At 45.4% G+C, this 17,515-nt stretch overlaps 1 protein-coding gene across 2 annotated transcripts in view; it reads right to left on the bottom strand.

Moving 5' to 3' along the window:
* tmem135 (transmembrane protein 135) overlaps positions 1-14,601 on the bottom strand; it is a 302,235-nt gene extending 287,634 nt beyond the window's left edge. The window contains exon 1 of one of the 2 annotated variants that reach the window (XM_078402681.1): positions 14,392-14,601. In XM_078402681.1, coding sequence (XP_078258807.1) covers positions 14,392-14,479 — 88 coding nt within the window. In that variant the 5' untranslated portion in view covers positions 14,480-14,601. The remainder of the gene's footprint in view (positions 1-14,391) is intronic. The other variant, XM_078402680.1, reaches the window with a different exon arrangement.
* Positions 14,602-17,515: the final 2,914 nt, after the last annotated feature.

Below are 17,515 nucleotides of genomic sequence, written 5' to 3'. Positions count from 1 at the left end.
TGATAAAAGTTGCCATGGCTTAAAACCCATTCAAAGTAATTATTTACATATTTCATGATTTAGATCCACCCCCTTTTGGAGGCAAATGTAACAAACAATTTGCAGTCACCAAGGTGACAAGCAGCCAATGAATAGAAGGGGGTTTTTTCAAAAATTAGATCTCAATAATCTTTTTTCAAAAGTTGTTTAGAATCTTTCACATTTGGTGGCCCAGCTGGCAACTTAATGTTTTAATCCTTTCAACTGATAAACAACATGAGCAGATGGCTCCATGAACATATCCATACTCATGATGGAGAAACCAAGCAAAAGTTCAAAAGGCAAATCTGAAGTGCTTACACCAAGTGCTCGACATTCTAATAGACAATATATCCCAGTCTCATTCCGACCTCTACCCAAGTCAGTCCTCAGTCAAACTGATTCACTCCATGTAACATCAAGACCTATGGAGCCTTTGGGATAAGCAAATATTATGTGCTCCAACAATAAGCTTGATGCAGAGCTGAACACGTGGTACACCATCCCTGTCGGCACAGCTGTTCGCTGACAATGCTGATATCTACACAAAGTAGTAGAAAATAAGCTCCAAAGATCTTGCCAAAAAAAAGCAAAATAAATCCAGTTTGGTTGGTTATGTCCTCATCCAACTTAACTCACAGCAAAGTAATGGAATGAGACATAAGGAACAGCAGATGCTAGAATCTTGAGTAAAACCCAAAGTGCTGGAAGAGTAACTCAGCGAGTCAGGCAGCATCTGTGGAAGGAATGGATAGGCAACGTTTCAGGTCAGGACTCTTCTGCAGACTAATTGAGAGGGAAGAGAGCAAGGATAAAGGAAGGGGTAAGATAGTAGCCAATAGGTGATAGGCAGAGCGAGGAAAGGGGGAGAATGACAACCAAATGGAATGAGCTGGGTATAATTAAAGGATGAAGTTGGGAGACAGACTGCTCTTCTCTACTGATTTGACATGCGGTTTGCTCTCCTATTCATCTCCAGCCTTTGTCACTTACTGCACCCATCTGCCAATCAGACCCCACCCTACCTATTATTTGCCAGGCTTTGTCCCGCCCCCTCCTCCTTCCAGTTTCTGTGATCAGTCTGAAGAAGTGTTTCGATGACTGACCTGCTGAGTTACTCCAGCTCTTTGTGTTTTATTAAGAAATGGAATGATCATCTGTGTCATTATCAAATAAGTAACTCAACAGGTCAGACAGCATCTCGAGAAAAGATGGATAGGTGACTTTTCAGCTCGGGACACCAAAAGGAGGTGTTTGTGCAGTAATCATCAAAGCTAATTTTAGTCGCTCCAATTCTAAACTGGGGGGGGAGGGGGGATGGGGAGGAGGGGGGATGGGGGATGGGGAGGAGGGGGGGAGGGGAGGGTGCTGTACCAATGCAGGAGAGGTTTGGGCCCAACGGGTCCACTTGGTCTAGTTATAAACTAAGTCTGTCTAAAAATTCTAAATACTGACAAAATGTCTAAAATATTTTCTTGTAGTGAAATAGATTTATGGACAGAGTTCAAGCTTCAAACAGATAGTAAATATGCCTTTATTATGCTTTACTTTGCTCCATATACACTGACAAGTAAATATTGCAGTCCTCGGAGAAATTGAATTCAGGTGTGGTTATACCAGAATGTGGTTATTAAGTTTATTGTTCACTTCAGAAATACTGAAGTACAACAGTTAATTCAACAGCAAAAAGGTACCATGCTGTGTTGAAGCGTAGGAAGGAACTACAGGTGCTGGTTTAAACCGAAGATAAACGCAAAATGCTGGAGTAACTCAGCGGGACAGGCAGCATCTCGGGAGAGAAGGCATGGATGACGTTTCGGGTCGAGACCCTTCCTCAGACCTGGGCCTCGACCCGAAACGTCACCCATTCTGCGTTGAATATGTTCCTCCATGCCTTTATTCACAAAATGCTGGAGTAACTCAGCAGGTCAGACAGCATCTCAGGAGAGAAGGAATGGGTGACGTTTCGAGTCGAGACCCTTCTTCAGAGTGAAGAACGGTCTCGACCCAAAACGTCACCCATTCCTTCTCTCCTGAGATGCTGCCTGACCTGCTGAGTTACTTCAGCATTTTGAGAATAAATACCTTCGATTTGTACCAGCATCTGCAGTTATTTTCCTACACTTCCTCCATGCCTTGGCCATGTAAGTAGCATGCAAGTATTTTTATTAACAAACCTAAATGGTCGCCCAGCCTGTGCTTGGTCTCACCGATAAACAGGAGTCCACACCGGATACAGTAGATGAGGTTGGAAGATGTGCAAGTGAACCTCTGCCTCACCCAAAAGGACTGTCGGGGTCATAGAAACATAGAAACATAGAAAATAGGTGCAGGAGTAGGCCATTCGGCCCTTCGAGCCTGCACCGCCATTCAATATGATCATGGCTGATCATCCAGCTCAGTAACCTGTACCTGCCTTCTCTCCATACCCCCTGATCCCTTTAGCAAAAAGGGCCACATCTAACTCCCTCTTAAATATAGCCAATGAACTGGCCTCAACTACCTTCTGTGGCAGAGAATTCCACAGACTCACCACTCTCTGTGTGAAGAAATGTTTTCTCATTTCGGTCCTAAAAGACTTCCCCCTTATCCTTAAGCTGTGACCCCTGGTTCTGGACTCCCCCAACATCGGGAACAATCTTCCCGCATCTAGCCTCTCCAACCCCTTAAGAATTTTATATGTTTCTATAAGATCCCCCCTCAGTCTTCTAAATTCCAGCGAGTACAAGCCTAGTCTACCCAGTCTTTCTTCATATGAAAGTCCCGCCATCCCAGGGATCAATCTAGTGAATTAGTCCCTAAATGGAGTCAAGGGAGGAGGTTTAGGGGCAGGTGTTGCATCTCCTGTGGTTGCAGGGGTAAGTACCTGGGGAGGGAGTAGTTTGTGTGGGAAAGGATGAGTTGACTAGGGAGTTGTGGAGGGAATGGTGTCTGCGGAAAGTGGAAAGGGGTGGAGATGGGAAGATGTGACTAGTGTTGGGATCTCGTTAGAGGTGCCGAAAATATTGGAGGATGATGCGACGGCAGATGCGGTGAAAAATGAGGACTAGGGGGACTCTGTCCCTGTTGCGACTGGGGTGAGGGGGAGCAAGAGCGGAGCTAAGGGATACCCAGGAGATATGTGTGAGGGCCTCATCTATTGCAGAACCAGGGAACCCCCATTCCCTGAAGAATGGGGTACTGATTTTAGATGATCAGCCATGATCATATTGAATGGCGGTGCTGGTTCGAAGGGCCAAATGGCCTATTCCTGCACCTATTTTTTAATGTTTCTATGTTTTCTATGTTTCTAATGCAGACATCTCGGATGCCCTGGTACGGAACACCTCATCTTGAGCACATATGCGGTGGAGAGGGAGGAATTGGGAGTAGGGGATAGAGTCTATGCAGGATGGGAAGAAGTGTAGTCTAGATAGCTGTGGAAATCAGTGGGTTTGTAATAGACGTCAGTCTATAGTCTATCTCCCTAGATAGTACATACATGGACCTGCTGAGTTACTCCAGCATTTTGTGTCTATATTCAGTGTAAACCAGCATCTGCAGTTCCTTCTAGTACATATGCTTGGCAGGTTCATTGTGATTTTACTTGTCTCGTTCATTTTGATAGTATATCTTCTTGGAGGATAGATTTGTTACAGGAAAGGAATTTTTCCAGTCTGAACATCAAATGGCCGGAATAATTCAAAAGATTATACAGGAAGCTTGCTATCTTGGTAACCTGTTGCAGGTTAAAATTGGAAGTAAAATTAAGAACTTTTGCAAGATCACAAAAATCATTACATGATGAGAAGTGTCGAGAACATTTGATGTGTTGGCACTGCAGGATAATGCAACATCAATTTGCAGATAATAAGACAAGAAGCATAATCCAGTAATCTGCTTTCTCAGCATTGTTGAGGGCGTACAAGTAGTTCTGCTATAACACGATAGTCTAAGAATACCTGAGAAACCTTGCGTTATGGAAAATACTGTTATAAAAACAATGATGTCAATGGAAATGGGGGGCTTAGGGGCTCGTGTTTAAGACTGACCATAAGAAAGTAGTACAAGAAAATAACTGCAGATGCTGGTACAAATCGAAGGTATTTATTCACAAAATGCTATTGTCTATTGTCTATTGTCAGGCAGCATCTCGGGAGAGAAGGAATGGGTGACGTTTCGGGTCGAGACCCTTCTTCAGACTGATGTCAGGGGGGCGGGACAAAGGAAGGATATAGGTGGAGACAGGAAGATAGAGGGAGATCTGGGAAGGAGGAGGGGAAGAGAGGGACAGAGGAACTATCTAAAGTTGGAGAAGTCGATGTTCATACCACTGGGCTGCAAGCTGCCCAGGCGAAATATGAGGTGCTGTTCCTCCAATTTCCGGTGGGCCTCACTATGGCACTGGAGGAGGCCCATGACAGAAAGGTCAGACTGGAAATGGGAGGGGGAGTTGAAGTGCTCGGCCACCGGGTGATCAGTTTGGTCAATGCGAAGCGATCGCCGAGCCTGTGCTTGGTTTCGCCGATGTAAATAAGTTGACATCTAGAGCAGCGGATGCAATAGATGAGGTTGGAGGAGGTGCAGGTGAACCTTTGTCTCACCTGGAAAGACTGTTTGGGTCCTTGGATGGAGTTGAGGGGGGAGGTAAAGGGACAGGTGTTGCATCTCGTGCGGTTGCTGGGGAAAGTGCCCGGGGATGGGGTGGTTTGGGTAGGAAGGGACGAGTGGACCAGGGAGTTATGGAGGGAACGGTCTCTGCGGAACGCAGAGAGGGGAGGGGATGGGAAGATATGGCCAGTGGTGGGGTCCCGTTGTAAGTGACGGAAATTTTGGCGGATGATTTGTTGGATCTGCTGGCTGGTGGGATGGAAGGTGAGAACGAGGGGGATTCTGTCCTTGTTGCGAGTGGGTGGAGGGGGAGCAAGAGCGGAGCTGCGGGATGTAGAAGAGACCCTAGTGAGAGCCTCATCTATAATGGAAGAGGGGAAGCCCCGTTTCCTGAAGAATGAGGACATCTCTGACCATAAGAAAGTTATCTTTCCTGCATTGTTTTCAAAAGTTAAAGGTATTTTTAATGACTACAGATTTTTTTTTATTACTGCAAGCTAAAAATACTAAGGGCTTTATGTTACATTGTTTAATAGAGTGATCATTGTACAAGGGTCAATAGGACTAATTGTTTGTCAATTCAATGGCCTCCCATGGTGAAACTAGCAGCTGTATTCTTGAGAAACAATGGTGTCTGATTACTAGGGGTTATGTGTAATGAGGCTTTTCTTCCAACAATGATTACCCCCCCCACCCCCAAGACAGCTTTTCTCTACTTGCCAATTTCCAAAGTAACTTAAGTGGCTCTCCAGTTCCCAAACGAAATTGCATTGTAACTAATACAAATTGCATTCCCCAATTCATCAACCGTGCTATATCTAATTTGCATTATGGAAACACTCATTATAGCAGAACTACTTGATGAATTGGCAAATAAGCCAATTAGCCAAATTTGAAATCCCGTTGCAGAGAAGGAAGGAGTTAGATAAATAGGCAGATTGTTTGTAGGTGGTTCACGAATAGCAGGTTTGAAAACGATAGAAATAAGCTGTCGTAACCACAGGGGAGGTTTTAATCAAAAATGAAGATTTAAAATATGACAAATGTTGGGGGAAACAAAACAACCATTATGGTAGGGCAATTGGAACGGTACAACCAATTAATTTGGGGGAAATCAAGATTCCGCTATATTTTTAATTGTCGCATGGGCCCAGCTTATGAAAATTGAAGTGTTATTACAGCTGAGCCCATTCTTTAACACACATGCAAACATTTCAAATGTTTGAATCTGAACTCAGCCAAATTTAAACACATACTCAACTTGTGATATTGATTTTTTTGTTGTTAAAAAGGCAGCTATGAAACACACTAAAGGTCATGAAGAATCACTGGAATTTTCCTGCTTCTTCTGTTAGCTAATCATAATCAATCAATAGTTAATTGACTCAGTATTGCTCTGCTTGCCCAAAGGGAAGGTCTCTCTTTCATGGGGGTAATATTGGCAAGGATCACTGCAATAAGGGAGAGAATAATAGAACTGCAGATGCAGGTTTATATCAAAGATGGACACAAAGTTCTGGAGTAACAGCAGGTCAGGCAGCATCTCTGGAGAAAAAGAATGGGTGACGTTTCGGATCAGGACCCTTTTTCAGACTGAACGGAGAAGGGTTCCAACCCGAAACGTCACCCATCCTTTTTCTCCAGAGATGCTGCCTGACCTGCTGAGTTACTTCAACATTTTGTATATAACTCATGATGCTATTTCTCTTCTGAGATCGTTTTAGTTGGGCTCATCTGCAAACAGCGGACTGAAGGGTATTGCTGTGGATCATATAATAAGTGACAGAAGTGAAATATTTTAGATACCTACATAATTTGGCTGGCTAACAGATATTGGTGAATACAGTATAGAGTCCCGAAGGATCATCCTACCACAACCAGAGAGCAGTGCTGAACCTCTATCTACCTCTGATGTCCCTCGGACTATCCTTGACCGCTTTGTTGGCTTAACCTTGCACTAAACGCTATTCCCCTATCATCTATACACTGTAAATAGATTGATTGTAATCATGTATTGTCTTTCTGCTGAATGGTTAGCACGCAACAAAAAGCTTTTCACTGTACCTCGGTACATGTGACAATAAACTAAACTAAACTAAGACTGCATTAGGTCTCGATAGGAGATGAGGTAAAATTGGTCCATTAGAGAGTCAGAGTGGACAGCTATGTGCTGAGCCGGAAGAAATGGGGGAGATATTAAACAATTTCTTTTCTTCGGTATTCACCGAGGAGAAGGATATTGAATTATGTGAGGTAAGCGAAACAAGTAGAGTAGTGATGGAAATTATGAGGATTAAAGAAGAGGAGGTACGGACACTTTTGAAAAATATAAAAGTGAATAAGTCTCCAGGTCCTGAAAGGATATTCCCTAGGACATTGAGGGAAGTTAGTGCAGAAATAGCAGGGGCTATGACGGAAATATTTCAAACGTCATTAGAAACGGGGATGGTGCCGGAAGATTGGCGCATTGCGCATGTTGTGCCTTTGTTTAAAAAAGGTTCTAAAAGTAAACCTAGCAATTATAGACCTGTTAGTTTGACGTCTGTGGTGGGAAAATTAATGGAAAAGATACTTAGGGACAATATATATAATTATTTGGATAAACAAGGCCTGATTAGAAACAGTCAACATGGATTTGTGCCTGGAAGGTCATGTTTGACTAATCTTCTTGAATTTTTTAAGAGGTTACCAGGGAAATTGATAGGGGCAAGGCTGTGGATGTTGTCTATATGGACTTCAGTAAGGCATTTGACAAGGTTCCACATGGAAGGTTGATTAAGAAGGTTAAATCGTTGGATAGTAATAGTGAGGTTGCAAGATGGATTCAACAATGGCTGAATGGGAGATATCAGAGGGTAATGGTTGACAATTGTATGTCAGGTTGGAGGCCAGTGTCTAGTGGAGTACCCCAAGGATCTGTGTTGGGTCCACTGTTGTTTGTCATTTACATTAATGATCTGGATGATGGTGTGGCAAATTGGATTAGTAAATATGCAGATGATACTAAGATAGGTGGTGTGGTTAATAATGAAGTAGAGTTTCAAAGTCTACAGAGAGACTTGGGCCTTTTGGAAGGGTGGGCTGAAAGATGGCAGATGGAGTTTAATGCTGATAAGTGTGAGGTGCTGCATTTTGGTAGGACAAATCAAAATAGGACGTACAGGGTAAATGGTAGGGAATTGAGGAATGCAGTGGAACAGAGGGATCTGGGAATAACTGTGCATTGTTCCCTGAAGGTGGAATCTCATGTGGATAGGGTGGTGAAGAAGGCGTTTGGTATGCTTGCCTTTATAAATCAGAGCATCGAATATAGAAGTTGGGATGTAATGTTAAAATTGTACAGGGCATTGGTGAGGCCGAATCTGGAGTATGGTGTGCAGTTCTGGTCGCCAAATTATAGGAAGGATGTCGTCAAAATGGAGAGGGTGCAGAGGAGATTTACTAGAATGTTGCCTGGGTTTCAGCACTTAAGCTACAGAGAGAGGTTGAACAGGTTGGGTCTTTATTCTTTGGAGCGTAGAAGGTTGAGGGGGGACGATAGAGGTTTTAAAAAATTTAAGAGGGACGGACAGAGTTGACTTGGGTAGGCTTTTCCCTTTGAGAGTGGGGAAGATTCCAACAAGGGGACATAGCTTCAGAATTGAGGGACAAAAGTTTAGGGGTAACATGAGGGGTAACTTCTTTACTCAGAGGGTGGTGGCTGTATGGAATGGGCTTCCGGTGGAAGTGGTGGAGGCAGGCTCGATTTTATTATTTAAGAGTAAATTGGATAGGTATATGGATAAGAGGGGATTAGAGGGTTATGGTCTGAGAGCAGGTAGATGAGACTAGGTCAGAGAGAGTGGTCGGCGTGGACTGGTAGGGCCGAACGGGCCTGTTTCCGTGCTGTAGTTGTTATATGGTTATTTGGTTACTGTTCCTCCAGCTAACATTGGGTTTGGCTGGAACAGTATGGGAGGCCAAAACAAAGGTCAGAGTAGCAGCAGGATGGATGATTAAAATGTGTAGGAAGGAACTACAGATGCTGGTTTACACTGATGATAGACACAAACTACTGCAGTAACAGCGGGACAGGCAGCATCTTTGGATAGAAGGGATATGTGATGTTTCGGATTAAGACCCTTCTTCAGACAGAGTCACCTCCAACTATGATCACCTCCAACAAGTGATTAACTAATCACGCATGGCGATCAATGCCATCACCGTCATTGAGTACCTCATCAACAATACTTACGAGTCACCATGGACCAGAAACGCAATGGACTAGTCAAACAAATACTGTGGCAACAAGAGCAAATAAGTAGCCGAGTATTATCCAGCAAGTGAATTAACTCCTGACAAGCCAAGGTCATTCTACCATCTATAAGGCAGAAATTAGAAATGTGATGAGATAACGTCTACTTGAGTTCAGTTTAGAGATACAATGTGGAAAAAGGCCCTTTGGCCCACTGAGTCCTGTGCCAACCAGTCATCACTCATACACCAGTTCTATTCTACACACTAGGAACAATTTACAGAAGCCAATTAACATACAAGCCTGCACATCTTTGGAATGTGGGAGGAAACCAGAGCACCCAGTGAAAACCCATGCGGTCACAAGGAGACCGTACAAACTCCATACAGACAGCACCCGTAGTCAGTATCGAACCCGGGTCTCTGACACTGTAAGGCAGAAACCCTACTGCTGTGCCACGGTGCTGCCCTGCCTGAATGAGTACAGCTCAAACAGATTTTTTTTTAAATGCTGAAGGAACTCAAAGGCTTCCTCGGAGTTAGATAGACACATGGATGTGCAGGGAAGAGAGGAATATGGATCCAGTGCAGGCAAATGAGATCAGTTTAACTGGACATCATGTTCGGCACAAATATTTTGGGCCAACAGGCTCATTCCTGTGCTGGACTGTTCTATGGGTGGGGAAGTGCTGGATGGATCAGATAAGAAGGGGTTGATTGGCAGATGAGTGTGACAGGGGGAAAAAAAAGGGTGGAGATAAAAACCAAGGCAATGTGGAAAAATCAAAAGGTGTAAATGGAGGAATCTGATAAGAAAGGAAGAAGTGAAATGTAGAACCAGAGAAAGAGATGATGGGTGGATTGGAGGGAAGAGATATACGGAACCCAGAGCAGGGAGAGGTGAGTGATGAGTGCATGGACGAGGTGAAAGGAACTAAAGGGGGAGAGGGGGGTTTGGAAAGAAAGGTGTGCGCAGCAGGAGAGGAAAGCTAGGTAAATAAGAGCGTGGTACATTCATGCCATTGAGCAGTCGGCTATCCAAGCGGAATATAAGGTGCTATTTTCCTGTTTTTACAGTGCATTCAGAAAGTATTCAGACCCCTTCACTTTTTCCACATTTTGTTACATTGCCGCCTTATTTTAAAATGGATTCAATTCTTTTTTTTTATCATCAATCTACACACAATACCCCATAATAAAAAAGCAAAAACACGTGTTTAGAAATTTTTGTCAAGTAATTAAAAAGAAATAACTGAAATATCACATTTATATAAGTATTCAGATCCTTTGCTATGGCATTCAAAATTGAGCTTAGGTTCATCCTGTTTCCATTGATTATCCTTGAGATGTTTCTACAACTTGACTGGAGTCCACCAGTGGTGAATTAAATTGATTGGACATGATTTGGAAAGGCACACACCCGTCTACATAAGATCCCACAGTTGACAGTGCAAGTTAGAGCAAAAACCAAGCCATGAAGACGAAGGAATCGTCCGTAGACCTTCGAGACGGGATTGTGTCGAGACACAGATCTGGGGAAGGGTATAAAACAATTTCTGCAGCATTGCTGGTCCTGAAGAACACAGTGGCCTCCGTCATTCTTAAATGGAAGAACTTTGGAACCACCAGGACTCTTCATAGAGCTGACCGCCCGGCCAAACTAAGCAATCGGGGGAGAAGGGCTTTGGTCAGGGAGGTGACCAAGAACCCAATGGTCACTCTGACAGAGCTCCAGAGTTCCTCTGTGAATATGGGAGAACTATATCTGCAGCACTCCACCAATCAGGCCTTTATGGTAGAGTGGCCAGACGGAAGCCACTCCTCAGTAAAAGGCACATGACAGCCCGCTTGGAGTTTGCCAAAAGGCACCTAAAGAGCTCTCAGACCATGAGAAACAAGATTCTCTGGTCTGATGAAACCAAGATTGAACTCTTTGGCCTGAATGCCAAGCGTCATGTCTCATCACCTGGCCAATACCATACCTACGGTGACGCATGGTGGTGGCCGCATCATGCTGTGGGGATGTTTTTCAGCGGCAGGAACTGAGAGACTAGTTAGGACAGACAACAGATATTTTGTCATCAGCATTTAATTCTTTATCCTGAAGATGCACTCCTTCCAACGTATGAGAAGTATATATCACAGCTGTATAAATCACAATTCCACAAGTTACGCAATTCTATTGTTGCTGGGACAAAATCGTAAGGAACACAAACAGTATTTACGCTCACTTCATGGTCATCACCTTCTCAAGATCGACAATAAACACTGCAACACTATTCACACAAATGAGTTAGATTAGAAACATACAACATAGGAAAAGGAACTAAAATACAAATCTGTTTAATTGTCGAAATATACATAAAACTAAAACCAACATTTAGTGCCATTAAATGCATTATGAGGATGTTGCCAGGACTAGAAGGTCTGAGCTATGGGGAGAGGTTGAGTAGGCTGGGTCTCTATTCCTTGGAACGCAGGAGGATGAGGGGTGATCTTATAGAGGTGTATAAAATCATGAGAGGAATAGATTAGGCCGATGCACAGAATCTCCTGCTCAGAGAAGGGAAATTGAGGACAAGAGGACATAGTTTCAATATGAAGGGTAAAAGATTTAATAGGAAACTGAAGGGTAACTTTTTCATGCAAAGGGTGGTGGGTATATATAAAGAGTTGCCAGAGGAGGTAGTTGAGGCTGGGACTATCCAAACATTTAAGAAACAGTTAGACAGGTACATGGATAGGATAGGTTTGGAGGAATATGGACCAAGAGCAGGCAGGTGGGACTAGTGTAGCTGGGACATGTTGGCCGGTGTGGGCATGTTGGGCTGAAGGGCCTGTTTCCACACTGTATCACTCTATGACTTTATGACTATTACTAATATTTCATCATCTTACAGTGTTCATAAGTTCATGAGTTACTGGAGCAGAATGAGGCCATTTGGCCTATCAAGTTTACTCCGCTATTCAATCATGACTGATCTATCTTTCCCTCCCAACCCCATTCTCCTGCCTTTTCCCCATAACCACTGGCACCCGTACTAATCAAGAATCTATCAATCTCCGCCTTAAAAATAGACAATAGACAATAGGTGCAGGAGTAGGCCATTCGGCCCTTCGAGCCAGCACCACCATTCAAAGTGATCATGGCTGATCATTCTCAATCAGTACCCCGTTCCTGCCTTCTCCCCATACCCCCTGACTCCGCTATCCTTAAGAGCTCTATCTAGTTCTCTCTTGAATGCATTCAGAGAATTGGCTTCCACTGAGGCAGTGAACTCCACAGATTTACAACTCTCTGACTGAAAAGGTTTTTCTCATCTCCGTTCTAAATGGCCTACCCCTTATTCTTAAACTGTGGCCCCTGTCGATTGACCTGGCACCCACAGCCTTCTCCACTCTCAACTAAAGAAATCCCTCCTCATCTCCTTTCTAAAGATATGTCCTTTTATTCTGAGGCTATGGCCTCTAGTCCGAGACTCTCCCACCAGGTTAAGAGTGGAAATGACACAAGTGTGTGTTATCCATATACTAAAACTCTTGTTTGTTTGTTTGCTCCTGAACTACAGCCAAAACGATACACGATAGCACGACAATTTTAAGCGCACCTTACTCATCCCAGGGTCCTATGGAGGAAGTTTCATTGAAATCAGTGTTATATTTTTAAAGTTATTCACATTTAAAAAGTTTTAAAACCATGCATGTGCAGTTGGGGTCCCGTTGATCTGGTAGTTACGTAAGATGGCCGCCGCATACACGCGTGCGCAGAAAAAAACGTGTCCATGCCTGCGCAGATGGGGCCCGTTGATCTCAGGTACGAGCAGGGCTTGACCGTCTGTCTCTTGGGGGCGGGAGAGCCAGGCCTGGTGCCGGGCAAAGCAGCCGGCGCCTGGACCTGGACGTGACAAGGTAACCATGAGCCTGAGGTGGGCCAAGGGAAAAGGCGGCAGCAGCAGCAGCGGCAGTGAGGCCGGGCATTGGTGGAGGCCGATACCTGGGCCTGGGGCTGGGCCTGCCCACGGCTCCCCCGTCCCCCCTCCTCTCCCCGGCCGGCTCAGCATCTTCCCCACGCCGTCCAGCAGCTCAGCAACCGTAGGAGAGCCGTCTACCCACCGCATCGGGACGGGACAGGACTCTTATACCCCCGCTCCACCAATGGCAACCACCCAGATCGGGAGGCAGGTTACTACGGAAACCGCGGGTTGCTCCCGGGAGGGAGGGGGGAGGGAGGGACAGGGGTGGGAGAGGGATGGAGGGGGGAGGGGAGAGATGGAGGTGGAGAGGAGGGGATGGATGGAGGGGAGAGCTGGGGGGTGGGAGAGGGAGGAGGGGAGGGAGAGAGGGGAGGGTGGGGAGGGGTGGTGGAGGAGGGAAGGGAGGAGAGCGGGAGGGAGGGGTAGGAGGGGATTGCAGTGAGAGGGGAGGGGGGAGCGGGGTTGCTGCACTAATGCAGGAGAGGCAACCCTAGCAGGGAGGGGAGAAAGGGAGGGGGGAAGGGAGGGGGGGAAAGGGAGGGGGGGAAAGGGAGGGGGGGGAAAGGGAGGGGGGGGAAAGGGAGGGGGGGAAAGGGAGGGGGGGGAGGGAGGGAAAGGGAGGGGGGGAAAGGGAGGGGGGGGGAAAGGGAGGGGGGGGGGAAGGGAGGGGGGGAAAGGGAGGGGGGGGGAAAGGGAGGGGGGGGAAAGGGAGGGGGGAGAAAGGGAGGGGGGAGAAAGGGAGGGGGGAGAAAGGGAGGGGGGAGAAAGGGAGGGGGGAGAAAGGGAGGGGGGAGAAAGGGAGGGGGGAGAAAGGGAGGGGGGAGAAAGGGAGGGGGGAAGGGGGGGAAAGGGGGGGAAAGGGGGGGGGAAAGGGGGGGAAAGGGAGGGGGGGGAAAGGGAGGGGGGGGAAAGGGAGGGGGGGGGGGGAAGGGGAGGGGGGGGGGGAAGGGGAGGGGGGGGGGGAAGGGGAGGGGGGGAGGGGGGGAGGGGGGAGGCCAACAATCAAACTACATTATAATGTTTCTATTATCTACAGTTGTTCCGAATTTACTCTCTATTCTGCATTTGAGTACAGTTTAATTAAACATTTCACAACCAATCGCCTACCCTCTTTCACCCTGCCAATGCCAGAACAACCATGCAGCAAAGCTTTGGATTAGCACTCAACCACCAGCGTACAACTCTTGCAGAACAAAAATAAGCGATGTAATTCGCGGCATGATTATTTCATCTCACCGACAATGACTTGACTGCACAGGGCTAATTAAAAGTTCACTCTCCCATAATTCAATTTGTAAGGATATCCATGTCAACAAACATACGGCTCTGCAGTTGTTGTTGTTGATAAACATTGGTTGATTTCAATGCAATGCATCCGACATCTCTCGGCTGGTGTTGTGACAGCCCAGCTGGGCGACCGGGCTGCACTGAATTCATGGCCGGGCCGGGCCGGGCCGGGAGAGGATCCTCATCACTCAGCCGGGGCCGGGGGTTGCAGCCGCTAGGCCTCGGTGTCTCCGCCAGCCTGCGCCCGGCTCCCCGCCACCCGCCGCCCGCCGCCCGCCGCCCTACTCACGATGTAAAGAGGCGCGTAGATTTTCAGGGACTCCTGCAGGGCCCCCACGGTGACTTGCAGCGTCGACTTGGTGCAGGAGGTGCTCCATGTGTGGCCGATCTCGTAGCAGTTGTGCGGGATACTTTTACTGAAGGCAGCCATAGTGATCACGGGACCGCCAGCGTCGCGGAGGACGGGCTAAAGGTCAGCGCCTGCCCTGGCCCTGGCCCAGCCCGGGGTTACTGCAGGGCATTGCCAGCCAGAGCCTCCCAATGCTAGGCGGGATGATGCAGCGAAGGAAAAGTGATGAGAAAACACTATTAAAAAGATGCTTCTGTTTGTACAGAAAAACATCAGCAGATCAGGCAGCATCAGCAGCTAGAGGGTTAATACTTCACTGAAGCATGCACTTGAAATGTTCATTCTTCTTTTTTCTCAGGCTGATCTGCTGAATATTTCTGGCTTAAAAATTAATTTTAAAATCAAAAATCAGATTTAGAGCATCCATAGTATTGTATATTTGCATCGTAGCTCCTCAGAACACCAGGTTCAATTTAAGAAATAGTCATTAATGTTCCACAGGCAAATACAGCTGTATGTTTGCACAGCAGTATCTCATAGATTAAAACCAGAATGACGAAAGAAACTACTTTGTGATCGTCTTTGGCAAAATGGTATCAGGATTTATAATGACTTGAATGAGCAAAGTCCACCAAAATACTGCGAGTGCTGTAAATCTGAACTAAAGATAAGAAATGTGGAGACTCTCAGCAGGTCAAGTAGCATATGTGAAAAGAGAAAGAGTTGACATTTCAGATTGAAGCTCCATCATCAGAACTGGGAAATAAAGAATCATCGAGTCTTACAGCACAGAAACAGGTCCTTTGGCGCAACTTGTCTATGCCAACCAACCAAGATGTCCCATCTGCAGTAGTCCCACCTGCCAAGTTTGGCCCATTTCCTTCTAAACCTTCCCAATGCATGTGCCGGTCCAAATGTCTTTTAAATGTTGTTATTGTACCAGCCTTAACTACCTCTAGCAATTTGTTCCACATACCCACCACCTTCTGTGTGGAAAAAGTGGCCCTCGGGTTACTATTAAATCTTTTCCCTCTCACCTTAAACCTCTGTCCCCTAGTTCTTGATTCCCATATTCTGGGTAAAAGACTGTGCATTTGCCTTATATATTCCCTTCCGGATCTCATAAACCTCTGTAAGATCACCCCTCATCCTCCTGCAATCCAAGAAATAAAGTCCAAGCCTGCCCAACCTCCCCTTAGAGCTCAGGCCCTCTGGCAACATCTTTGTGAATCTTCGCTGCACAGAGGGTGTTAGTTTTATATTGCAGGGAGGGTGAGGGAAAGGAGGGTTAGGAATAAGGGAAAAATCATTATTGGGTGAGGCTACAGCTGCCCTGGAGATAAACTGTAAACAAGATTCAACATCCTCCCTGCAATTTAATACTAACTTTCTTTCTCTTTTCCCCTTTTCTGATGAATGGTTATTAACCTGAAACTTCAAGTCTGTTTCACTTACCGAGATGCTGCCTGATAGCTGATTGAATGACATTTTTAAGCAGTCAGCATCAAATAATGAAAAGGTAATCCATGTTCCCCACCGATGCTGCCTGATCCATGGATATACTGCAGCACTTTGTGTCTTTTAATGGGAAATCATATTTGACTAATCCATTGGAGTTCTTTGAAGATGTATCTGTTAGTGTTGATAAGGGGAAAACCAGTGGATAGAGTGTATTTAATTTTCTAAAGACTTTTGTTGACTTCCATGCAGTAGATTGGTGAAGGAGCTTAGAGCACATTGAATTAGGAGTAACATATGAATGTGGAGTGAAAGTTGGTTAACAAATTGAGACAAAGAGTATATTGAACAGAGCTGTGATCAGTGGGATGCCACAAGGATTTGCACCATATCTAAATCAACAATTTGGCTGCTGATGGAGGATACCAATTGTAATATTCCAAAGTTTCCTAATGACAAAAATGGAAGCGGGCATGTAAGTGATGAGAATGTAAACAAGTTTGAAAGGAATATACAGTGCTCTCCATAATGTTTGGAACAAAGACCCATCATTTATTTATTTGCCTCTGTGCTTCACAATTTGAGATTTGTAATAGAAAAAATCACATGTGGTTAAAGTACACATTGTCAGATTTTATTGAAGGCCATTTTTATACATTTTGGTTTCACCATGTAGAAACTACAGCTGTGTTTATACATAGACCCCCATTTCAGGGCACCATAATGTTTGGAATACATGGTTGCACAGGCGTTTGTAATTGCTTAGGTGTGTTTAATTGCCCCCTTAATGCAGATAGAAGACAGCTCTCAGCACTTAGTCCTTCCTCCAGTCTTTCCATCGCCTTTGGAAACTTTTATTGTTGTTTATCAACATGAGGACCAAAGTTGTGCCAATGAAAGTCAAAGAAACCATTATGAGACTGAGAAACAAGAATAAAACTGTTTGAGACATCAGCCAAATCTTCAGCTTACTAAAATCAACTGTTTGGAACATCTTTAAGAAGAAAGGGAGCACTGGGGAGCTTACTAATCGCAAAGGGACTGACTGGCCAAGGAAAACCTCCACAGCTGATGACAGAAGAATTCTCTCTATAATAAAGAAAAATCCCCAAACACCTGTCCGACAGATCAGAAACACTCTTCAGGAGTCAGGTGTGGATTTGTCAATGACCGTTGTCCGCAGAAGATTTCATGAACAGAAATACAGCGGCTACACTGCAAGATGCAAACCACTGGTTAACTGCAAAAATAGGATGGCCAGGTTACAGTTTGCCAAAAAGTACTTAAAAGAGCAACTTGTGGACAGATGAGACGAAGATTAACTTATATCAGAGGGATGGCAAGAGCAAAGTATGGAGGAGAGAAGGAACTGGCCAAGATCCAAAGCATACCACTGTTAAAGACGGTGCTGAGGATGCTATGGCCTGGGCATGTATGGCTGCTGAAGGTACTGGCTCACTTATCTTCATTGATGATACAACTGCTGATGGTAGTAGCATAACGAATTCTGAAGTGTATAGACACATCCTATCTGCTCAAGTTCAAAATGCCTCAAAACTCATTGGCGGCAATTCTTTCTACAGCAAGACAATGATCCCAAACATAC

The sequence above is a fragment of the Rhinoraja longicauda genome, chromosome 7, assembly GCF_053455715.1.
Source record: "Rhinoraja longicauda isolate Sanriku21f chromosome 7, sRhiLon1.1, whole genome shotgun sequence".
Taxonomy (NCBI): Eukaryota; Metazoa; Chordata; class Chondrichthyes; order Rajiformes; family Arhynchobatidae; genus Rhinoraja; species Rhinoraja longicauda.
Note: the sequence above shows the minus strand (reverse complement) of the source record. Positions and strands in the feature narration are given on the sequence as shown.